This window comes from Adiantum capillus-veneris, chromosome 8 (genome assembly GCF_014529385.1).
Source record: "Adiantum capillus-veneris isolate H3 chromosome 8, ASM1452938v2, whole genome shotgun sequence".
Classification (NCBI taxonomy): domain Eukaryota; kingdom Viridiplantae; phylum Streptophyta; class Polypodiopsida; order Polypodiales; family Pteridaceae; genus Adiantum; species Adiantum capillus-veneris.
The window spans coordinates 151805469-151830312 of NC_140938.1; the positions used below are offsets into that span (position 1 = coordinate 151805469).

The 24844-nt window shown below is 45.8% G+C and overlaps 1 protein-coding gene across 2 annotated transcripts in view; it reads left to right on the top strand.

The window, feature by feature from the left end:
* Positions 1-24844, top strand: part of LOC147453170 (uncharacterized) — a 127071-nt gene that overhangs the window by 32108 nt on the left and 70119 nt on the right. Inside the window, exons 8-11 of one of the 2 annotated variants that reach the window (XM_086518648.1) lie at positions 18657-18759; positions 18831-19028; positions 19132-19221; positions 20156-20218. In XM_086518648.1, coding sequence (XP_086374774.1) covers positions 18657-18759; positions 18831-19028; positions 19132-19221; positions 20156-20218 — 454 coding nt within the window. Of the gene's footprint in view, positions 1-18644; positions 18760-18830; positions 19029-19131; positions 19222-20155; positions 20219-24844 lie in introns of both variants that reach the window. The other variant, XM_086518647.1, reaches the window with a different exon arrangement.

Sequence of the window (24844 nt, forward strand, 5' to 3'; positions counted from 1 at the left end):
TCTGTGACATTACCTGCGGAGCTTCTCAAAGGGTTGTCTTCACTCGGCCCCTTTCCATCACAGCAAGAGACACAGATGGAGGCTCATGCTCCACCCCAGAGGGACTCTCAAGAAGCCCCCTCGCCCGACCCTGTAGAGCCCACCATCCGACTTGCTCTTTCGTCGACAGAGCAAGCAGCCTCGCAGCAGAGGTGGAACGCCTACAGGCGACCTCCGTCATCTGCAAGATCATTGGCACCCGCCCTAGCAGAGGAGAGGTGCATAATCTTCTCCAGGCCCGCCTTTTAGCAAAGGTGGGCAAGATCCTCGACTTTCAACTTCTTGGGTGTGGCTATTACCAGATAGAGTTTGAGACTGCTGAGATGGCGTCCAAGGTCATTGTGATGAGCCCCCTGGCCATCCAAGCAGGTCGAGCTCATTTTCGAGAGTGGCACCATGGTTTTGACCCAACGATCGACGTTGCTTGTCGAGGAGGCAGACCTTCTCATCTCAGCCTGCTTCCTCAGCCTGCGGAGGGAGTACCTTCCGCTACTATCCAAGATATGCTTAGAGATTGGGACTGTTCTGGAAACCCCTCGCACGGCAGCCTCCGTATCTGCCAAGGCAGCTGGCATTCCCATAGTACGTCTTCTGCTTTCGGGACACCCTCACCCTCCCGAAAGTCATTCTACTATCTCGGGTGAGTGGTGGTTGGCTCCGCCAAAGCGTGGAGTATTCGGGCCTCCGGAATCAGTGTTTCATTTTTCATTAGATGGGCCATCTTACGAAGGCCTGTCCACGGAGGAGGCCTCGACCTTCACCTCAAGCTCAGCCCCAGCCTCCTAGGGCTGGCCAGTAGCAGCAGACAGAGTCACAGGGTACTTAGGTAGACACACCCTCCGAGCGTGGAGTTGAGGCAGAGGAGGGCTGGCGGTAGGTTCGTGGTTGACGTCGACAGGGCCACCACATCAGCCTGGCCCTCCAGGTGGTCGCTAGGCTCCAGGCAGCAGCAGTAGGTTCCCACAAGGAACTATTTGGATCCTCTTCAATAGGACGAGGTCCCAGCTCCACCCTCCACCTCAGCCTCACCTTCGATAGCCCCTCCTCCTCTCGAGTTTTCCTCCGCCCCTCTCCTTCTGCCTCTCCGCATCTCCCACTTGTCCCCCTGCTTCCTCATCTCCTTGCGTTCCTACCCCGCAGCCGACCCATGGGGTAGGACCTTCCTCGGCTGCTAGGAGATCCCTTGGCAGCGCTTTTGCCATGAGTCGCTTGGCGAGAGAGGGACAACCTTCTTGAGTACCCCCCTTTTGGTGCAGACATCTCCCTTTGTATCAGTTCCTCGTGGATTGACGAGTTTCGACATTCGTCGTAGGTGGGATTTCTTTGCCTACGACTTCACGCTGTTTCTCGGCGACCCTTCACCAGACTTTGAGGTAGCTTGTTTCAGAGGTAATGTATTGTTCCTTGCAGCTAGAGGGATAGAGGCCCTAGACTCAGCAGTTGGCTTCTCTTTTCCCTTATGTGACAGGGATCAGTCTTAGTGGATTGTGGACTCAGTGATGGAGTGGCTGCAGGCATAGGCCCTCGAGTTCTCTTACTACACGAGAGACCTGGGGTTATAGACTCGGTACAGACTCGCCAAGTTCTCAATGACACCTCCAAACTCGGCAGGATGTAGACACATTGTGGTACACTTCTTTGGTGACATGCAGAGCCCACCATGCTATGTATACATACATGAGGACTCTTGGATAGAAGAGGTTGCCGTGCGCACGACACGCTCTTCTTGGGCGTGGGCGAGACAATCTTTGCAGTCACGCCCATCTCGGGGACGCTTGGATGCGGATTACTCCCCATCCAAGCTAGCCTCGAAGATAGCGCGGTTAGCTGCTGCTGCAGCATCAATTCTCTCTCGTTCCCCATGAGGATTGTCTCATTGAATGTGTAAGGATTTGGTAGGCCCTTGCGGGGTCGATTGCATCAAGAGCTTCAGCGATGCCTTGTGGGTGGAGAGATTGATATTCTTATGCTGCAGGAGCATCATCTCTGTGAGAGCCGCATTAGACGATGTGGTTAGCTTTTGCGTAGGCGATTTGAGACATTTTGGTCAACTGCATTTGGACCTGGTGGTATCCAGGGAGGGGTATGTATGACTATTGCGGACTCTTGGCATCACGCCATTGTGGGCAGAGGTATTATTGTGCCTGGTAGGGCTCAGTGGATTACTATGCAGGTTCAGGGCTGCCTCTTGGGCTTCTTGAACATCTATGCGCCCAATGTGGCAAGTGCACGTGTAGAGTTTTGGTCTCTCATTGTAGAGTCTCTGCCACATTTAGAGCAATTGTGCATTGGGGGCGACTTCAACATGTTGGAGGACCTCTCTGATAGGATTGGAGGTAGCCATGCTTCTGTGCACGGAGCTAGTTGGCAGCCTAGGAGAGGCTATGTATGACTTTGAGGGTTTCAGATGTTTGGCAACACTCTGGCTTTGTGAGCCCCCCAGACAGCTTGGCCTTCTCTCGCTCGGCCGTAGAGTGGGAGGAGTGAATCGATCTCGAATAGATCGCTTCTATGCTAGTGACCACATCTGTGACTTGGGTGAGTCAGTTTGCATCTTGGGTGGGACATCTTTTTCAAACCATGCACCAGTGATCCTCACAGTGACAGATAGACAGAGGAGGGGGAGCACGATGCTACGCATCCTTGAGAGGATCTTGTTGGACTCAGAGCTCAGAGAGCGAGTGGTGGCTCTTTGGAGAGAGAACTTGGACACGCAGGACTCTCCTACTGACAGAGTGGCCTCTGGACTTGCTCAGCTTAGTCATTTGTTTCTCCAGGAGTCTACGGCCCGCCTGGCTGCAGCGAGGGAGTAGTAGCGTCTCCATCGGGGCGTTGCTTCCTTGTAGAGGATGTAGGAGCAACGCCCAGACAGTCCTTGGTTGGAGGAGCAGTTGCAATAGGCTCGCCAGGAGCTTGCAAGCATAGAGGAGAGACGTCATAAGTTTCTTTCCATCGACAGACATCTCAATGGACCCAGGTGGGTGACAGAGTGACTGGGTCGTTCTTTAGGTAGTGGGACCCCGTCATGCGCACGCCAGTGTCAGTCCGTTGAAGACACCTGACGGGTCAGTTCCTTCAGAGCCACAAGATATGCGTGCACAGTTGCTACCGACTTTTATCGTGACCTGCTATCAGCAGAGCCTCAGTTAGAGCGTAAGGATGCGTCAGAGGCTTGAGCTGCCTCACCAGCTAGAGGAGCTCCATGCGACCCTCAGAGCACTTCCTCGAGGTAGTTATTCCGGTGAGGATGGATTGACTCCTAGTTTTTTCTTGGAGTCCTGGGACTTGCTGGGCACAGACCTTTGCAGCGCTTTTCAGTACATCTTGCACACATAAGAGATGCCTGACAGGATGAGTGAGGGCTTGATCTACCTCATTCCCAAGAAGGGAGGCTCCTTGGATTAGATTCGACAGTGGCGGCCTATCACCATCCTCAACTAAGCCTACAAAATTCTAGCCAAGGCTCTGAGTTTGAGGATTCAGCCACTTCTAGAGAGCATTATACATGGGACCCAGACATGTTTTGTCAAGGAGCGTAGTATCCTTGACAACATCTTCACTTATGTTGGGTTAAAGGCCTAAATAACCCCTTTTTGTACATTTTTATACTTTGTCCAGGTTCATATTGAAACTGGACACATTTTTTTAAAGTCACTTATAATAAAAGTGGGAAAACCCAAAACTTACTTATTGAGTTTTCCCCAAAAACGTGAGCGCTCTCTCTCTCTCTCTCTCTCTCTCTCTCTCTCTCTCTCTGTTCAAACCCTAGCGCTTCCTCTCTGCTGCACTCCGCCTCCTGCTTCTTGTCCCAATCCTGCACTACATCGCGACGCGCATCTATCGGTACCTTCTGCTTCGCACTTTCAACTGGTATTAGAGCCCTAGGGTTTCAAAAGAGCCCTTCGCAGTCTGCTGGACAGCGAGTTAAAATTGTTCTCCCGCGATCAATTTTACTTCCATCGCGAAGCCCCTTGCTTCCGCAGTCGAAAAGGCCACCAAAACAATCCAAAACAGGCTATTTTTAGGTCAAAACAGGTGATTTACAGGTTATAACAGGTCAAAACAGCAATACGCAGGTGTACCAAAGTTGTGGGATCACATGTATTGATGTTTGTCGCGACAAATTGAGTGAAAAGCTGAGTACATGTGCTTGAAATTGCATTTTTCAGCTGAAATTTCAGATTTGGACAGTTTCATGTAAAGAAATTGTGGTCTATCGTATGCAAAGTCTTGTGGTTGCTCCTACTTGCTGAAATTTTCAGCCTATTGCATCTCTCTTGTATACACACTTGTGGTTGAATTAAAATGGCTTCTTCCTCTTCCGCATCTGACACTAAAAGTTTGATGGAAATCAAACTGTTCGATAGTCAAGGCTTCGACCTCTGGCAAGAACGCATACAAGGTATCCTTTTCTTAAAGGATTGTGAAGATGCACTGGAAGAGAATAAGCCGCCAGGTTTGTCTGACGAAGAGTGGACCAGGTTGAATATGAAGGCTATGGCTTACATCAAAATGGCTATCAATGATGACATTTTGACGGACATCAAGCGTTGGACTCTGCTTATGCAATATGGCAAAAGCTAAAGTCCAATTATGAAAACACTACGCCTGTGAACCAGGTGCATTTGATGCGAAAGTTGGTGAATATGCAGCTTGATGACTCGAAGTTAGCTTCTGAGCATTTGAGTGCTTTTACAGGTGTATTGAGTCAGTTGCATGACAGTGGGCTTCAGCAATTCGATGATAAGGTGAAAGCTATTTTCTTGCTTATGACATTGCCCGATACTTGGGAAACCTTGGTTGTCTCCTTGAGCAATAGTCACACCCTCACGTATGACGGTGTGAGAGGGTCTATTCTCAATGAAGAGATTAGACGCAAGTCTAGTGGGGAAGGTGGCAGTTCTTCCTACAATGCAAGAGGTAGAAATCAAAAGCGTAATGCGGGCAAAAGGACTCAAAATAGAAGTAAGAGCAAGACAAAGGATAAGGATGTCACTTGTTATCAATGTGGTAGAAAGGGTCACAAGAAACCCGATTGCAGATATTTCAAGAAAGAGCAGGAAAGGAAGAAAAGCAAGATAAGAAGAAGAAAGATGAGAAGAAAGGGGAAAAATCAGCAGGTGACTCCTCCAGGGATGCTGAGAATGCAAATGTATCCTCTAGTGTGGTCATTGAGGAGTTGTCAGACGTTGAGGAAATCTTGGTTGGGGCTTCATGCCCCTCAGATTTGGTGCTAGCTAATACAGAAGACATGCTTATCTCGAAGAAAGATGTCATTGATGCATTGCTCAGTGCTAATGATGGCCTATCCCAGTCATGGATAGTGGATTCTGGTGCTTCATTCCATGTGACTCCATCTTTGGAGTGTTTTGCTACATATGCTGCAGGCAATTATGGCAAGGTGTACCTTGGTGATGATTTTTTGCTTGCAATATTGAGGGAATGGGTACTATGCGTTTGGCTCTTAACAATGGTCAAGAGCTTGTGTTAAATGATGTCAGGTTTGTATTAGGCATTAAGAAAAGTTTGCTATCTGTTGGCCAGTTAGATGCACATGGTTATACTACCATCTTTGCTGGGGGTTCATGGAAGTTGCTTAAGGACTCTATGCTTGTTACAAAAGGGTCTAAAAGAGGTACTTTGTACTATCTTCGATGCAAAAGCTTTGCCTGACAAGTTTCTTGCTGTTGCTGAAGTTGCTTCACACACGGAATTGTGGCATAAGAGACTTGGGCATATGAGCCAAAAGGGTATTGATGTGCTTTCCTCTCTGAAGAGGGTTGATGTAAAAGGCAAAGACTTGGATTTTTGTAACGATCGTCTTTATGGAAAGCAAAAGAAATTTTCTTATTACTCTGGTATCTCTCGCAAAGCTTATCCTCTTGATCTTATTCACTCCGATGATGCACTATGCCTGTTAAGTCTTTTGGTGGTGCATGTATTTTGTTACATTCATTGATGACTGTACTAGGAAAGGATGGGTGCATTTGTTGAAAAGTAAGAGTGAGACTTTTAATGCTTTTAAGAAGTTTCATGCTTTTGTCACTACGCAAAAGAGTACTAAGGTTAAATGTCTCACATCTGATAATGGAGGAGAGTATGTATCTGCTGAATTTCACCGTTTTTGTGATGAAAATGGGATTAAAAGGGAGTTGATAGCCCCTTATAATCCGTCTTCTAATGGTGTGGCTGAGAGGTATAATCGTACTTTATGCGAGAGAGTGCGTTGCATGTTGTCCACCGCTAATCTTTCCCAAGAGTTTTGGGGGAGGCATATGAAAACTGCAGTTCATAGTTGCAATCGCTCTCCTAATAGTACGCTTGAAAAATGACATTCCAGAGGAGGTTTGGTCTGGCAAACGTGCCTCTTATAATCATTTGAGAGTATTTGGCTGCGAAGCTTTTGTTCATGTACGCAATGACTTGAGAACAAAGCTTGATATGAAGTCCATCGAAGGAGTCTTCCTAGGTTATGGGGAAGAAGGTGAAATGGGCTATAAAGTGTGGTTACCACAGTTTAGAAAGGTAATACGCAGCTGAGATGTAGTGTTCAATGAGGCAAAATTGCTCAAGAATGCTACAAAATCTGATGCTGACAAGAAAACAGTCAGATTTCAGCCTTCCGTGCCACCCATTGATGTTGAAAAAGAGCCTCATGATGCATTACCGCAAGCTGAAATTGATAATCAGCCGGTTAACCTTGAGCCAGAAGAGGTAGGACATGATTTTGATGCTCCTAATGAGGATGGACAGCTACCTGAATTGCCTGGAAATGATTTTCAGCAGCATGATAGAGCTGAAAATGAGTTGCCTTATGATGTAGAACCGTTGCCTGAGAATGTAGATCATTGGGTACGTAGGTCAACTCGTTTGAGAAGGCAACCGCAGAGATTTAACCCCTCTTTGGATCATGTAATGTTGACAGATGAGGGTGACCCTCTTACATATTAAGAGGCCAAATCATGTGAGTCAAGCAGTAAGTGGGAGCTTGCGATGCAAGAGGAAATGAAATCCTTGTATGCAAATGATACTTCGGATCTTGTGCCATTGCCTAAAGGGAGAAAGGCTCTTCCTAACAAATGGGTATACAAGATTAAGATAGTGGATGAAAAACTCAAGTACAAGGCAAGATTGGTTGCAAAAGGATATGCACAGAAAGAAGGAATTGATTTTCAAGAAATCTTTTCTCTTGTTGTGAATCTTACAACTTCACGTGTCCTTTTTGCTCTCGTTGCGGTGCTTGATTTGGAATTGAATCAAATGGATGTAAAGACAACGTTTTTGCATGGTGAGATTGAAGAGGACATATACATGAAATAGCGTGAAGGTTTTGTAGTCCCTACACGCGAGGAACTTGTATGCAAACTGAAAAGGGCTCTGTATGGTTTGAGACAATCATCACGACAGCGGTATAAGAAGTTTGATACTTTTATGTTGCCTCAAGGCTTTAAACGCAGCCATGCAGATCATTGTTTGTATACGAAAAGGGATGAAGATGGTAGTCCCATCATACTTGTTCTCTATGTTGATGACATGTTGCTTGCCGGGAAACATAAGTCTTGATGCTCTGAAGCGTAAGCTAAATTTAGCATTTGCTATGAAGGATTTGGGTGATGCAGAGCATATTTTGGGCATGCGTATTAAAAGAGATAGAAAGCTGAAATTGCTGTTTTAGGTACATTGCAAAAGTACTTGACAGATTTAATATAGCTGATGCTAAGTCTCTTGGGGTACCTTTACCTCCATACACTAAGCTTAGCAAAGCAGATTGCCCAAAAGATGAGGTGGCATTGAAAGCAATGAAGGGAATCCCTTATGCATCAGCTTGTGGTTCTCTTATGTATGCTATGGTTGCCACTCGTCCCGACATTGCTTATGCAGTGGGAGTTGTCAGTCGATACATGTCGAATCCTGGCAAAGCGCATTGGGAAGCCGTCAAATGCATTCTGAGATATTTGAAAGGTACACAATCAAAGTATATCTGTTATGGCAAAAGTGACTTAAAAGTTGCAGGGATATTGTGATGCTGACCTGGCAGGTGACATGGATACCAGGAAATCTACCAATGGATATGTATTTGCCATTGCTGGTGGTGCAGTCTCTTGGTGTTCTAGGTTACAGAAAATTGTGGCATCGAGTACTACTGAGGCTGAATATATTTCAGCCACAGAGGCTTCAAAAGAGACCATTTGGTTGGACAGACTTGTAAAAGAACTTTGCATGCCTGCTCATACACCCGTGTTGGGTTGTGATAGCCAGAGTGCTATCTATTTAGCCAAAAATGCCATGTTTCATGCGCGTACCAAACACATAGATGTGCGGTCCACTTCATACGACAGGTATTGGAGGATGGTCTAGTCACCTTGACTAAGATCCATACACAGGATAACCCTGCAGATGTTCTCACCAAGAGTCTTGCTAAGGCTCAACATGAGCATTGCATACAACCGGTGGGAGTTGGTTAATTTAAAGGCGTCATTTATGCCTTTAAGTGGGAGGTTGTTGGGTTAAAGGCCTAAATAACGCCTTCGTACATTTTTATACTTTGTTCAGGTTCAATAACACATTTTTTTAAAGTCACTTATAATAAAAGTGGGAAAACCCGAAACTTACTTATTGAGTTTTCCCCAAAAACGTGAGCTCTCTCTCTCCCTGCTTCGATCCCTAGCGCTTCCTCTTTGCTGCACTCCGCCTCCTGCTACTTGCCCCAATCCTGCACTACATCGCGACGCGCATATACCGGTACCTTGTGCTTCGCGCTTTCAACTTTTTGGGAGGCGTCTGTCCTCGCGTGCCTTCGAGGTGAGGATCTCGTGATACTTCTTCTCGATTTTGAGAAGGCCTACGACAGAGTTGACTGGGACTTCTTGGAGGGTACTCTACGTAGGATGGGCTTCTCAGATGCTTGGATCAGAGGTGTGTCAACTCTCTACAGACGTACACACAGTCAGGTGCTTTTGGCAGGAGGTAGAGGAGACCGTTTTATGCTCACACGTTCTGTCAGACAGGGCTGCCCTCTAGCCCCCTTCCTCTTTCTTTTCTATGCTGAGGCGATGAGTAGATTCTTGGTTCACAGCTGGTTGGTTTACGTGGCTTAGCACTCCCTATTCGGCGCGATGAGCTACTGGATGCTGAGTTTGCAGATGACTCAACTTTGTACTTGGAGGACCAGGAGGCCAACCTGCACAGGTGTGAGCAGGTTCGAGAGACATTTTGTTGTGCATCAGGCGCATTGATCAACTAGAGGAAGAAAGTGGCTTTCTAGGTTGGCAGTGCTCATACGCGTGATTGGCTGCCAGGTGAGGGTTTTAGATGGATTCCCCTAGGTATTGTAGTTCGCTACTTGGGTTGTCAGGTTGGTCTGGACTTGTCTCTTGAGCAGCAGATTGCTCCCCTTCCTGTTCATCAAGAGGACGTTGCTACATTGGAGTTCGGCGCTACTCTCTTTGGCAGGCAGAGTTGTAGTGGCCAACCAGGTGTTGTTGGCTACTATGTGGTACATTACATCTTGTTGGATCTTTTTGAGCTCCTGCGTCAGCTAGGTAGAGAGGCTGATCTGGAACTTTCTTTGGTCAGGGTGCGACTCTCATATAGCTTGGGCCAAAGTAGCTGGCAGGTCATCACTCTACCTTGTTCTCAGGGGGGGTTGGGGATCATAAACCCATTACAGCAGAGTAGAGCCCTTCTTGGGAAATTTGTTGTCAGAGGACTACTTCCAGGGGAGGAGCCGTGGAAGGAGTTTTTGCTTCAGCGGCTTCGAGCTCAAGTGCCTCAGGCAGGAGGCCCTTGGAGACAGACCTTCCATCAAATGGATCTTTACAAAGATGCACAGAGTTGGTATGAGCAGGAGACTGGAGGATCGTTTTGCTGTGAGCCTTCTTCGCTTTTGGGAGTAGCTGCGGAGAGGCCTGGAGCAGCACCAACCCACTTGCACGGAGGAGCGCTTGTGTTTGGAACCCCATGGTCAGCACTCAGAGAGGTCACTTGGTTGGTAGTAGGCCTCATGTTTCTTGTCCCATGGCAGAGGGTCCAGCACGCACGCACTCTATGGGACTGGCTTGAGTTCTCAGGTTTGTCAAAGGAGTTACAAAGCATCCAGTTGCAGCGCATGAGGGGGGTGCAGAGCATGTGTCAGGACATCACAGAGGCAGTACCCGCTGAGTGGCTCACACCTCTGGAGACAGCAGCTCCCAGATGGATGGGGGCCTTCACGCGATTGGAGGTCCTCATCGCAGTTCGAGCTTGCTGAGAGATTGTACCCTCCATGTTCTTCAAGATACAGGGCGAGGGCTGCTACATAGAGTCTCAATAGAGTGTTGTTTTCAGAGGCTTCGAGTAATGGGCATCTGCAGGAGGACTTGTGTCATCGATCATGACCCATCAGCTCTTGAGACAGGCCATCGGAGGCTTTGGGCTTGGGAGAGCTGTCCATTGGCACGAGTGCAGTGGGATCTTGGAGGGACCCCTTCTCCTCAGCCGAACATCCAGGGTTCCCTTTCTTTTAGTACACTGCTCGACTGGGACGTCACATACTGGCAGCACGGAGAGAGGCTCGTCTGCTGCAACACGTCATTGGCAGGAGGAGGGCCTCACAACTGAGTTCTTGTGAGCCTTTTGGGTGAGGTTGTGGGACGCCAGACAACCGTGGCAAGTCACTTTGTTCCAGTGGCTAGTTGCACATAGAGCTACAGCAGTGGGGAGTTGGCTAGTACATAGTGGCCTTTCGGCAGGATGCGCAGCTTGTGACCATCCTTTGGAGAGTCAGCGTCACTGTTTGTGGGACTGCCCTATGGCACAGGAGGTTTGGCTTTGGCTCCTTCGGCTGATGCCAGCTCTCTCCACAGCACAACAATACACTTGGGGGGCAGCTGCTTGGTCCACTCTCACGGGCCCTGCACTTGAGTTTGAGCTATCCTCCACCAGCAAGATGATAGTGATACAGGGCGGTTGATGCATCTTCGAGGCTCGCCTTGTGCCACCAGTGGAGACTGTTTGAGATTTTTGGCTGGAGTTGATTCACACTCTCAGGGGACAGTTCGAGAGACTTCAGGGCAGCTCCGATCACATGCGGGAGTGTAGAGGGGCGTTCCTTCGACTCTGGCGCCCTGGGCCTTTCTTCACCATGGTCCGGGGTGAGCTCAGATGGCACTACCGTCCACCTGTGTGGCTTTCCCCTCCTCCCATCTCTTGATTTAGCTCCCATTGTACATATGTTGTTTTTCCATTGGGAGAGTTATGATTGATGTAGCCCTCTCTAGTAGAGGTGGTTGTAGCCCTATGGGCAGTTATTAACTAATAGAAGGATCTTTTTCTTGGAATTTTCTTCTTCTTATCAATGAGCTTGGCAAGACCAAAATTTGCCTCCCAAACACCATTTTCGAAATTGCAATATTTTTGATAAGTGCTATTAGTAGGCATGAAAGCTAAGCTTTTGAGAATGATTGTGCTTTTTGATTGTCATTCCCAATTATCAAGGATTTATAAACATAAGAAATACGATAACTTTGGCGGAGCTGGAGTGGCATGCAATTGATTGAAATGGGTATTGGGTCAATGAGTGCAAGGGTAGGTGTGTGTGTGTGTGTGTGTGTGTGTGTGTGTGTGGAGAGAATTTGACCTGCGCACTGCCCTGCCTTGCACGATGTCTGACCCCTGCGCGCTGACTTGCTCTGTGCACTGCAGCACCTGCGTGCTGTCCACCTCTGTGCGCCCTCTTTGGCCTGGTACAGTTTTTGCCCCCATCCTCTGTGTGTGTGTGTGTGTGTGAGGCAGGGCTGTTGAATTCTTGTACAGAAGTTCAGTTCGCAGTTTCAGTGAGACTTGTACAGAGAGTGTGGACAGGGTTTGATGTTTTGATGTAAGACTGTTGCGGCATACTGTACCTACCAAAGTGAACTTTGTACAGAGCTTCAAGTTGCCAACATTTTGAGCTATTCGCAGTGTTTTCTTGAGGCGCTTGCTTCTTGGGCAAGGTTTTACTCATTTATGTTTTGACTCCCTGTGTGTGTTTAAGCATCGGAACGCAATGATACCTACTTTGGAGGCCACGTCGGAGATCAACGCTTGCCTGTATGAGGACTTCGAGGAGGCTCGGAGAGCTTGGAACAGTTTGCCTCCTGCTCTTGAAGTACGCATTCCCGTTCAGAAACTCATGGACCCGGTCGCACAATATGCTTTGAATGCAATCATTTTGTTTTTCCTTGGGGAAATGCCTACTGTGCAAAATGTCGGACAATGGGTCGATTTTCTTCTTAAACGTCAAGTTGTAAGGGGTGTCTATTTTGGTGCTCGTTGATTTTACGAAGTCCTCTTAGCGGATATTGAAGCCAAGAATCTATTATTAGAAATGTCTCCATTGTTTTTTGGCGCGAAGATGACTCATGTTCTGCCGTGGGCTCTGACAAAGGACTATCAAAGCCTTACTCGTCAGAAATGCCCGGTGTGGGTGGAAATAGTCGACTTCCCCCGCACATGAGACATTTTCTACCACTGTTGGCTGCACAGCTTGGGAAAGTTATTTGCCCTCGGAAACTGGATGCAAATACCAACAGGTTCCGCATTCTATGTGACATAGATAAACCTACACCAGATGGCATCATGGTTGATTCAAGGGATCCGTGGGTGGACAAACGCCTATTCAAGCTTAAATGGGGCAAGTTTGCAAATTCTTGTTTCCGATGTGGTAAATTTGGGCACATGCAATCTGAATGCCCTAAACCTGTTTTTATAGTCCCCACCGTCAGCAGTCCCGTATCCTGCTCCTGTCTCTGCAGGTAAACTTGTCAGTGAGGTTAAGCAAAATGTAGGCTCTGTTGTTAATGTGACTCCCAATGTGGAAAAAGGGAAAGCTAAGCTTGCACAGTTTGCAGTTTTGAGTAATGGCAACGCTTTGAAAAGGTAAAGATGTGGGGTCTAGTGATTCCAATGCTTGGATGGTGCCTAAAAAGACGGTGAAGATTCGCACTCCGCTCTCTTCTCGTAATTATGCTCCGCTTGTTAATGTGAATGAAAATGCTTCGTTCAAGCAGCTTCCCATGTAATGATAATCGCACGTTGATTGACGCATGGAAAAAAGCGATGCATTCTTATAAAGATGTGCTTCTTGGTGAGGCTTCTACCTTGCCTTTGAATTCTGCGAAAGCCTGTTCTCCATTGAATCAACGGATTGGCCCTTGTGCAATTGTGGTGGAAGAAGACGTGCATATCGGCACGTCTACATAAGCTCTCGTGTGCTTTTGCCATCTGTTCATATGATCTCTCATGCATGGCAGTATTAGATGCATCTCATATAATGTGCGTGGGTTATGTAACCTTGATAAATGGCGACTAATCCAGCACTATGTCAATACATGCAGGGCTTGATATAGTTGTTTTACAAAAGCATAATCAGCTGGCCAGTGTTCCTACTTTGTAGGCTATTGGATCGCGTATGTTGGATCTAATGATTACTCTGGAGTTTTGACGATGATTCGGCATGAGCTTAACCACTTTTGGTAACCAATGACCCGAGTGGTCTTTGGATAATTGTACAGTGTTTGTTGAATGGTCAGCTTTATAAAATTGGAGGGTTATATGCATATACAGCTTCTGGGAAAAGGGCTGCCCTATGGGAGATATTTCTTCCTATCCATGGACCTCCAATGCAGTTCTTTGTGGTGATTTTAACAATACTCCTGACGTGTATGATAGCACCACAGGCAATTCACATATGTTACTTGTGGAGAGACAGGCATGGGATCATCTTCGTGCTTCTGCACAAATGCTTGATTTATGGCATTCTCTTTATCTTGATGTTTCAGGGTTTATGTTTCAGCATATTGCTCATCACTCATATCGTGCACGGCTCGACAGATGGTATGCTCTCAATATACAGCAATATGAGGATTTTGAATGTGATATGCGACTAGATTACACTTCGCAGCTGTTGGACCATCACCCTATCTTATTGAACTTGTATTTTGGGCAATCACCTCGTGATAAGACCTCTTCCTGAGAAGCGTCTATGCAACAATGCCTATCTTTCTCATGAGGTCTTTCGTGATATGATTTCTGGACTTATTCCTTGCTTGCTCACATGCATCTTGACCTTGATGTTGCTTGGTTTCAATTTGTCATGCGAGTGCAATGTGCTATTCAAGATTATGGTAAACAATATATGCATTGGACTTTCGGCAATGTTAGAGATGCCAAGCAGGATTGTCAGCATTTGCAAGAATTGGCTGACTCGAGGCCTTTATTTGACTCTGAATCGTCGGATTTGTGTCTCGAGTATGCATACAACTTGATGGCAAAAGAAAGCTTGAAAAATGGCAGACGCGGGCTCGTCAACCGGCTTTTGTGAACAAAGGTTGTGCTTCGAAACAATTTTTCAAGCACTTGCATCGCACGAGGGTTTCTCAGGACATTAAGCGTGTGAAGCTCCCTTCGGGTGCTTAGTCTTCATCCAAACAAGAACTTGCGAATGCCTTGGTTTTGCATTTTAGTCAGGTCTTTGCTGCTCCACCTCATCCCTCGACAACATTTTGTCAGGCACGCCAGTTGTTGCTGTCTCATGTATGGCCAATCGTTTCCTCTCAGGATGCACAATCCCTTGAAGAACCTTTCACTGCCTCTGAATTGAATTGTGCGTTGCATTCATTGGGCTGCTTGCGATCCCTTGGCTGGGATGGGCTTACTGTGGAGTTCTTTCTCTTTGGGAGACTCTAAAAGAGCCTTTGCTTTTCATGATGAATGCGGCTCGAGAGAAACAAGATTCGCCAGAGTCCTTCATGGCTTGCAGTTACCGTCGGGTCGCAATTTCATTGGGCAGGCTTATGCTGATGACTCTTCGTTTATGCCTTGCAATTGCCGGGCTGATGTTCGAACGATTATGGAGGCTTTAGAGCTGAATGGGCTTGCGGATGGTCTTAGAGTTTATTTTCGTAAATTGAAGCTTCTCCCATTGAATTCCTCTGATTGGCATGCTTTGTTGTGGCCAGGAGACATTGTTTCCCCGAATATGATTGTGAGGCATTCGGGTTATCTAATGGGACGGAATGCCACTTATTCTCAAAAAGTTGATTGGGTTATGCAGCGCTTGAACGTCAAATTGCATTACTGGAAGCTCTCCACATGGTCCTTGCATGTTCGCTTGCGAATTGTTCAAAGTATCATGATGGCCTATGTTCAGTTCTATTTGCCATTTCTGCATTGGCCTTGGCATTGTCTCGCTTCTCTCATGTCATCGATTTTGTCTCACTTGTGGCATACTCATGTTCACAAAAAAGGCCCGCGTTTGATAACTATGTACTCCCAAGCGCTTTGGTGGGCTCAATAGTTTAGACCTGCGTCGGCATGTTCTTGCTCGGAAAGCTATGTTGTTGCCTACTCTTGTGCAATAGACTCAGCCATGGGCTCTTATGTTTTCCGGTTTGGATGCCCTCTCACCTCTAGTTTGATTTCAGCTTGGCAAAAGATTACAATGCATTTATCATGGCATGGTCGTCGGCACCGAGAGGGGAATTCGCTTCAATTGGAGAGCCTTCATTGGAGTCGGGTTTTCTCTCTTACTTTGGTGGACCGCTCGCCTTGCCAGGCATACTTTATCTCTTGTCGTGGCCTTCAAGTGGTTGGTGATGTGATTAATAAGGCGGGGTATACTTCACAGTTTCCTCTTGTTGCTCGTCGTTTTGGATTGGGTATGCATTACCGTCAGATTCGGAGAGACATTCAGCTTATGCTGGCTGAATTTTTTCCTGTTTCACCTTTATTTGATGGGGTCGCATGGCTGATTGGTGTCTTCGGGAAATGCCCTTTCAGGCCATGTCTGGTAGTTATGTTATGCTTTTCTTCTGCCTCAGCCATGGATTGCTGATCATTGTAATGCTCTATGGTCGATGCACAAGCCCGCTACCTGGCGGACGAAAGCTCTTTCTGCCCTTTGGAAGAGCCACCTGCCTTTGAAGGAGCGGTTGTTTCTTTGACGATGCTTGCTTGGAGTGCTCCCTGTAGGCTCCTTACTCAGTGCACGTCGTATCTGCTCCTCTCGTTGTGTTCGTTGCTCTGCTGCGGAAGAGACTGTTAGTCACCTTCTTTGGGATTGCTGTATTTCTCGCGGGTTTCTTCGTCGTGTATCAGCTGGGTTGCAACTCCAATTCCCCTATGTGGTTTTCCATAAAAGGTTTTGGGCTTTCGGCATTCTCCTGCCTTCCTTACAACAATTTGCGATTTTCCTGATGTGGGTCAGATTTTGGGCTTATTGGACTCTATGGCGTCATCGCAATAGTTGCATGTTCTCTCGGGCTGATGTAGATCCTTTTCGGTTTTTCAAGCTTTCCCTCGGGCAATCTTTACGTTTTGCCTAGGAAGTTGGTGATATCACTTTAGTCATGCATGGGCTTTCCTATGAATGCTTTTAGCTTTTTGTTGATGAACACTTTTGTGTTCTTGCTTTTGCATATGATCTTTTCTGTGGTTTTTCCTCGTCTTGAGGTTTCCCACTTGTAAATTAATCCCAAAGATTTACAAAAGAAAGTGTGTGTGTGTAGAGGCCTAAGTGGAGTCAATTCTTGGCCTCAACAAGGTGCTTTTAGATCCTCCAAAGGTGGATCCAAACGTCGGGGCCATCTCTTTGCAAACAACTTTGGCATCGCTCCATGCATAGCTTCAGTCAGGTATGCATGCATGCCTGGTATCATGCCATGCAACCTGCCAAAATTTGCGTGTTGCACATACCCTCACATGACTACCCCAAAAGCACCATCCCCTCTTGGATTCGTCTCTGGGAAGTCTTCTCAAATGACTGCCCAAAAAGCACCATACTCTTGGATTCATCTCAGGGAAGTCTTCAATAAAAGTGGGTATACCACCAAAACAAAGGGAAATTTGCGAGATTTCCTTGATGCTTCTGCAAATCTCTTTGGAGACTTGCCCCTCGGCTGATCTGGTTGTCTTTGCAGAAGTTTCAACTGAGTCAAGAGGGATTCCTGTGATCCTTTCACTGCCGGTAATACCATCTTTGTGGTCTTCTCTTCCATGGGAGCTGGACATATTCGAAATTTTTGAGAACTCAAGAAAGTCCTCTAACAAATTTTTCACCTCAGCTTTTCCTTCTTTATTACTGTCAGATACAGCTTCATCCTCTCGTTCTTCTCTGACTTCCTTGACTTCCTCCCAAATTTCTTCACACACTTTTTCCTCTGAATGGTTCTGATTCTGATTCTACCCTGATGCAAATGGTGTGCAGAACTGGTTTGCTTAGTAGAGAAACAAACAGCTGGGCTATTGCGCCACTAAAACCGCCTGGCATCAACTTATCAGGTGGTGATAGCTGTAAAGACTTGAATTGCAGAGAACTTGAAAAGAAACCTTCACAAATTGCACTCACCTGACACAAAAGGTGTGGAGTTCCACTCTAGAGAGTATTGGCCCCTAAACCAGGCGTGCACCTTGCGATATTTGTGTATTGTATACATCTCAAAAGCACTCATGTGCTGGTACAAGGGTCCCCATATAGAGAACGATCTATCTTCTCAGATACAAGGTGTGCTACAATACAACACTGATGGATCTTTCATAGGCCATAGAGGCAATTTCAATAAAGCATCTGGGGAAAAATAAACTGGCCGCTTTAAAAAGCAAGTCAAAAGTTTGTGTATGTAGCTTTTTTTGGATTTTTTTTTTGATCACTTGTGGAGCAAATGCTCCACTTATTGAGCCACCTATTTTTTTTTGAAAGCTCTCTTTGATGTTTGACCTCTTTCTGTTAACACACCCACCATGCCAGCTGCCATGATGTTAGCTCCCACATCATCACTGAGGGGACACTCACAGTTCTTCACAACAAAGCCACTATGTGTGCGTGGGTGACAATAGTGGACACATGCAAAGCAATCAAGACAATCATTCCTGTATCCTGATCAAGGTATACCAGATTTGCTCCTTGGACGTTATCACTTGAGCACTCCCTTATAGCTCTTACCTGCATTTTACTTGCAGATAGTAGAGATCTCTTGTCTTGTGCTTTTGGTTGCTTTTAGCTTACAAACATGATCTACTGCATACTACATAGACAAGAATCTCTTTTATACCTTACTTGGCTTGAGTTTACAAGCATGATAAATCCCATTGGCAAGGTTCTCATGGACCCCTTGCCAATAAAGCCATTTTCAGTTTTGTCTTTTTTTGGCTTATTTCCACCTTCAGAGACATTCTGAAAAAGTAAGGAGTCATGTATCATTATGCAGTTTTGTTTGACCCAGTTTACCACAATTTAAGCGGGAGTGTGTGTCACTGGTCATTCAGCCACAATGGAAAAAGGTCCCAGATGGAACCTCAAGAAAGAACAAATAGAAAAGGACTCAATTTTCTTGTATTTACCATCCATATATCATCTTTTTGGTAGGAACAAGTACAAAAGGAGTCAATTTTTCTTCCTATGATTTCTTACTTGCTCTATTGATCATAATATTAGCCGGTTTTCTCTTTGTGATCTAAAGTGCCTTAACGTTTTGATTTCTTGTTTTGAAAGCATACGGCGTGGTTAATTCATATAGCATATTGGGCAAGTCTTTGACAGTTTGATAAAATCCAACTGAGTGGTTTTGATCAGCAATGGATTTTGGCAGCACAATTTACAGCTTTCAACAAAGTGCTACCTCTGATGATGATGAGGCTGAGGAGGCATCATCAGGAGGCCAGGAGTATAACTTTCTTTCTCAACCAGAGCTTGTATGGGCAGAGGTACACAGGTTCCCTTCATTGTGTAGCCTCAATATATATGAGTCCTAATTAAAGTTTTTTGTTATGTTTAGGTCGATCATTGCATTTTGCAAATTTTATACGAGTACTACAAACATCCTATCCCGGCCAGGGGTTCCTTGCTGGTTTTTCAGCCATTGGAACACTTGCCTCCTTTGAAGTTCACTAGGGTAGCGAGTGAGACATCAACTTTGCTTGGAGGACGAACTATTGACCCCAAGCTATGCAAAACTAGCTTAGAGATGGTCGAGGTAGAAGCTTCCTAAGCTTGAACAATCGCCATGTGACTGATAATGACATATAATATCATTTTTTTCTTTTAAAAAGTCACTGATTTGCTTATTATGCAATCAGGTGCAAAGTGCTCTGACAGCAGCTGAGGAAGCTGCAGCAATCTCAATTTGGAGTTTAGCAACTGTGTGCAGAGCGCTCTCCCTTGAGAATGTAAGCTATTTATATTAGTTGTGCTGGAGATAAAATTACTTTGGAGCAATGATAAGATAGTTTGTGAATTTATAAAATAGGATGCTTGCTGACTGGTATAAATTGGTTCAGACTGAAGTGTCCATATTGTCTCTGTAATGGCAGTGATTTTAGTTATAGAGTCCCTCCCTTCTTAGACAGGTATAAGTGCTGAATATTGTTCTTTGTGATCACTGCATCCAGTTTCACAACCTTGATCAGCAGGATTGTGAATAGGAGCCATGTCGTTATGGTCTTTAGCATAGTCATTGTTTATTGAGGCTGAGAATATTCTGCCTAGAGACTTATATGAGAAGAACTGCATTATGTCTGAGTTCACCAGTGTGTTGATGATGATTCTATTACATCAGAGAAATCTGTATAAAGTTCAGTGCGGGCTTGGATGCGATGGCTAGACTATATTAATGTGTAGCTGGACTTGAAATATGAATGTTCATTGTGAACTATGTACTGTTCTTCTCTCGTCACTTGACGATCGGCTGATGGGAAGGATTTTTCATTGGAGCAAATGACATTAGACATGTATTATCTGGCTCCTATGTGCCACCCTTTTCTGGACTCTAGCTTGGATAGCAAGTTGTGCCATGCAGTCCTGACATTTTCGACCAAAAGGCATGCAATTTATAGCCTAGATTTTACAATTGGTAATGGAGTAGGTCCTATTTTCCCCTTGTTTGAGTCAATTATCTGATCCTCACCATGTGCACACCTGGAATCTTTTAGTTTTAACTCAATGGAGGGCTTTTAAAAAATGACATTTCAGATACCACAAAATCGTAACCAATTAAATGTGATGTACAAGTCGTATTGCAAAATTTTATCATTGCTGGATTCTTTGGGGCTTACTAATTTTGAAGGATTTTGTTTTGTTTGGTTTTTTTGGGTGTGTGTGTAGGTGCTGGCTTTGTTCACTAATGTGCTGTTGGAGAAACAAATTGTCATTGTTTGCCCAAATCTGGTAATATTGAACCCAACCAAAGCATAGGTTAATATTTCACCAGAAGTTTGTGTTGTGTGTGTGTGGCAACAATTGACTGATGTGTACACATGGCCCCCCCCCCCCCCCCCCCCCCCCCGCCTTCCTGACCCACTTCTTTAAAAAGAAAAAACACCCCAAAGGAGTGAACACATCTTCTATCCAGATCGGCTGCTTTCCACTTGTATGTATTGAAACCCCATTGTAATCATATCTCTTAGGAGTCCTAAGAATTTTTTTTTCAGAAGCATTGTTATTTCCATTTTGCTACACCATAGATACATTACTGACTACCCTGCTTGAGAGGAACAGGAGAGTGAGACAGGAGCTAGACAGAGACACACAGAGCTGACTTGGATGGCCCGGCACAACCATTGACCGTTATAGAGAGCATTTTCTCACACTGACACATGATAGACTTATTCAACACCCTGTGTACATCGAGCCTTCCATATAGCTGGAGAGTAATGATGGGTCAGCTCAGAGTCTCATCTCACCCTCTTGAGATTGAGGCAGGTAGACCAAGGGTACTTCACGGGAGATTTGAGGGTGCAGGCTGTGCAGATTGGAGATTGAGTCTGAGGCACACTTTCTCTGCAGTTGTGTTTGTTACAATGACATTCGCGCCTGGTAATACTCATTGTTTGGTGGGACACAGTTTTCTCTTCTGTCATCAGTGTTGATGACTCCAGACTAGTGGCGTGTGGGTCGCTTTTGACTTGAGGTATACCAACACCGAGAGCATTTATTACAGACGGAGTGGGAGAGATCTTATCAGATAGACTAGGCTTACTGCGTTTTTGTCTCTGTCCTATGCTGATGGTATCCCATTAGGGTGGTATAGCACAGCAAGTAGTCACACTTGCTAGAGTAGAGGAGATCAGAGCATGTCAACGGCGGAGAGCCCCTGGTTATAGACCACAAGGAGTGATTGTCATGAGACGAGCACCTCGTGCCAACGGAGAAGAACAGACTGAACAACTTTAAGCACTCCAAATAACAAGTGAACTGAAAGAGATAGAGAGTGCACGACACTCGAGATGGGGAGTGGCGGAGCTCCACCCCGAGAGAGCACTGGCCCCAAACCTTGGCGCCCCTTTCGGTATTTCTTTATATTATTTGAACTCAGTACAATACCGGTACTTGCGCTCTGCACCTTCACCCAAAAGAGTGCCAGAGAATGAGCCTCTGCACATATTTAAAGGCCCTTGGCCTATGAAAAGGAGCTTACATGAAATGAAAAGCTTCAAACTCAAAAGAAACCGCTTAAAAAGCTGGCACGTGTCAGCGCAATTTTCGGAAATCCGTACAGCCTCCCAACGCAAAATCCGGGACTGTCCGTACAGTCTGCCATGTGATCATGCCAGTGTCATTTCCGGGTCTTCCGTACAACTGCCACGTCATCACGTTTTGATGCATCTTTTGTGTGTGAGTGGGTCTTGCTTTATTTTAATGCCTTTATGTCACTTGGGTCCCATCGGACAGAGTCCCATAAGTTGGTGGGAACTCTTCTTTAAAAATAGGCCACTCGGCAAGACTTCGTAAGTTGGTAAAACTTCTTCTGCTGCTTGTGCTTCTTCACTTAGGGTTTAGGCTTCTCGGCTGGAATCTGCAGGTTGGCTCCGTTCTTCAGTGGCTTGACACGTCAGCAGTTTGTGACAGTGATGCAGGATATGAGCCAAACATGAGAGACATAGATGGGTAGGGAGTGAAGAGTCCGTGCAGCATAGTAGCAAGGCCGGAGAAAAGCCCCTCTCTTTGGTCTGCTTGTCTTGTAGGCGAAGCTCTTGGATGGTCATATGATGTACTCTCTTGGGTCTTGGCCTAGGATTCTAGTGCTTTGGGGCGTCTACCGGCTCGAACTGTTACTAAACTGGCCATTTTTGTATGATTCTAGTCAATGAGTAAAACTATTTTCTAGCACATTCGAACAAAAAGTTAAGTCATGGATCCACAAAAAGGGGATATTTTGGATGTATCATTAAGGGAATGGCATAGTGCATCGTAGACAAAATACCCATTTTGAGCCATCCTAGAATAAGTACTAGAGTGTCATTCTAGGGGAATGACGAGTTTTGTGAAAGGGAATATCTACTAGGCCACCTCGCTCTCTGCATATGAGCTCAGCTCTCCCACAAGTACTACTCCGTAAAGTTTGGCCATTGTGTAGCCAGCCATGTGTCGCCAGATTTGTGGATAGGCACTATGTTGTGTCTAGTCCACTCCCTTGGGAAGCCTTCCACCATAGCCCTATTGAAAAGGTGTGCAATCGATGGGGCTAAGTCGTCGGCTTTGTAGAGGAGGTGCTGAAACTGGCTTGTAGCCTTACTAAAGGATGGCAGATTTTAGCTTTCACCCGAACTATGTCGTCTAACTTTCCCTGTACTATACGACACAAAGTAACATCACAAATAAACCTTTAACTAGAATTCACCACTTCAAAACAATCCACGATTTGGTAGCTAGAGTGCTCCCTAGGAGACAATGACACCCTGTAGGCCCCAAAGACTGGCGCCCCTTTTGGTATTTCTTTATTCAATTGCAAATAAACGACCTGAACACTCTCACCAAGCTGTCCACACCTGTCAAGGGCTGAAATTGCAGGTTTTTGACCCAATTTCAGCAGCATAACGGCGCCAAAACCCGTGTAACTCAAATGTACACGTCTAGGATGGTTTCCCTTGCATTTTAGAAGCTTTTGGGTGAGTTGCAGATCAATTCTAGCATGCTGTAATTTTCTGTTTTGGTCACTGTCTGGTTCTCAAAGCTTTGTATAAGCACCCCAAGGTTTCTCGGAGGCTCCCTTGGTGTTATCTTGCAGTTTAGTTGCGAAACCCTAAACCGGCAAATAAACACAGCAATCTGTAATTCTCTATTCTAGATGTTTTGAGTAAAGCAAACACGTCTATGCGTGTCTCAAGAGCTCCCGCACGCAATGGGTCCGTTCCCCTAGTTTTCACGCATGAAAACTCTTCGTTTTCGCAATTTGTAGCGATGGAGTTGTGCGTACTTGTGGTAGATTAGCAATTAGCTAATCCGGTTCTTGTTCAGAAGACTCTTGCCTTGACAAACATGCATAAAATCTATAGAAGTATACATGGTCTTCTGAGAAGCCTAGCTAGTGGGGCTTTACCATATGTGCTAATGGGAGAGAGAGATGCACGAGAGAAAATTATCGTTCTACATGAGACAAGGGAAGAAAACAAGGTTTCCATTAAAGCTTCAAATCTGAAAATCCACTCACAAACAGTGAAATTTAGCTTGCCCTCTCATATTTGGGCATCCCCAATCGGGATGAGGCCTTTTGGAGTGTGTGTTGGCGTGCAGGTTGCTCTCCTACTCCCATGTGTCCAGTTTGCGTGATTTGGTTTAATTCCTAGTCCCAACCAACTTATAAAGTCTTGCCGAGGAACCTAAAACACTTTAACCAAGCCTAGTCACTTTTTTACCGATCAGATTCCAATGCCGATCGACCCAACCATCTTGTGGCTGCCTGGCCTTGACTCCTGCGGGTGGCCAATGGCCGTATCATATTGGCCATGCAATGTCCGAGCATTTGTGATTTGAAAAAGAGGGTCCCAAAATTTTTAAAAAAATCAAGGGAAGGAAACTAACAAGTAAAGTTAGTGTTTGTCACAGTCTCGTGACATACTCCCCTCTTGAAATCGCAAACGTCCTCGATTGTGTGCGTGCTATACATGCCACTTATGATTTAGTGTGACTATCATTCTTTTATCATTAGCACAAAAAGACTGTCAAACCGGGTATAAATGACTTAATAAAGTCTTCACACTTTTGTCATTTCTGTCTATCATAGAAGTGAGCATGGTACCTTTAACATTTGTCAAGGAATGCATACTTCTATTGCATTGAATTTGTATGTACATGAGAAGTGCTAGCTCCAGCATCACCTCCCTTTTGAGCATGTGTCAAAACCTTTAACCTTCGCTCTACTGAAGTGATCTGAGTTAGGGAATGTCACAAAACGGGAGCGTACACGAGCACTTAGAAATATGAAAAATATAATACTTTGCAACCATGAGAGAAGGGAGAAGATCGACACAGTATTGGGGACCAGAAGATGGGCTGGTCCCCCCCCCCGTTAAGAGTATTCTTTATTCAGGGAGAATTCTTATACAAGCACGAGAACCTGAGGAAACCCCTCCGTTCTGTAATCTTAGACCCGAAGATCGTGCTTTCCCGAGAAGGGCTTGGGCACAAGGCCGTTCCTTCGCGTAAGGGACTTAGGCGCGAAGCCGTACTTTCCCGTAAGGGACTTAGGCATGAAGCCGTACTTCCCGTGAGGGGCTTTCCCGTAAGACGGGAGATTCCTGCAAAAAAAACCACACAAAGCAACAATTCTCAATGCGTATCAACACCTTATACCTGTCGCTCCTTGCTCGGAAAAGCGACCTCCGTACTCAGTCGTCACACGAACACTTGCAATTTCCGTCGCCAACCTTCACTCCAGAATCCCAGCGCTAGCTTCCTCTGTTGCTTCCGGCCGTTTTAAAACTGAACGCTGGCTGCTACTTTATAGGGCCTGGCACCCGGCGGGATAGAAGCGGAAAAAGCAGAATCCTGGTGCCCCTAGAGAGAGGAGAGAGA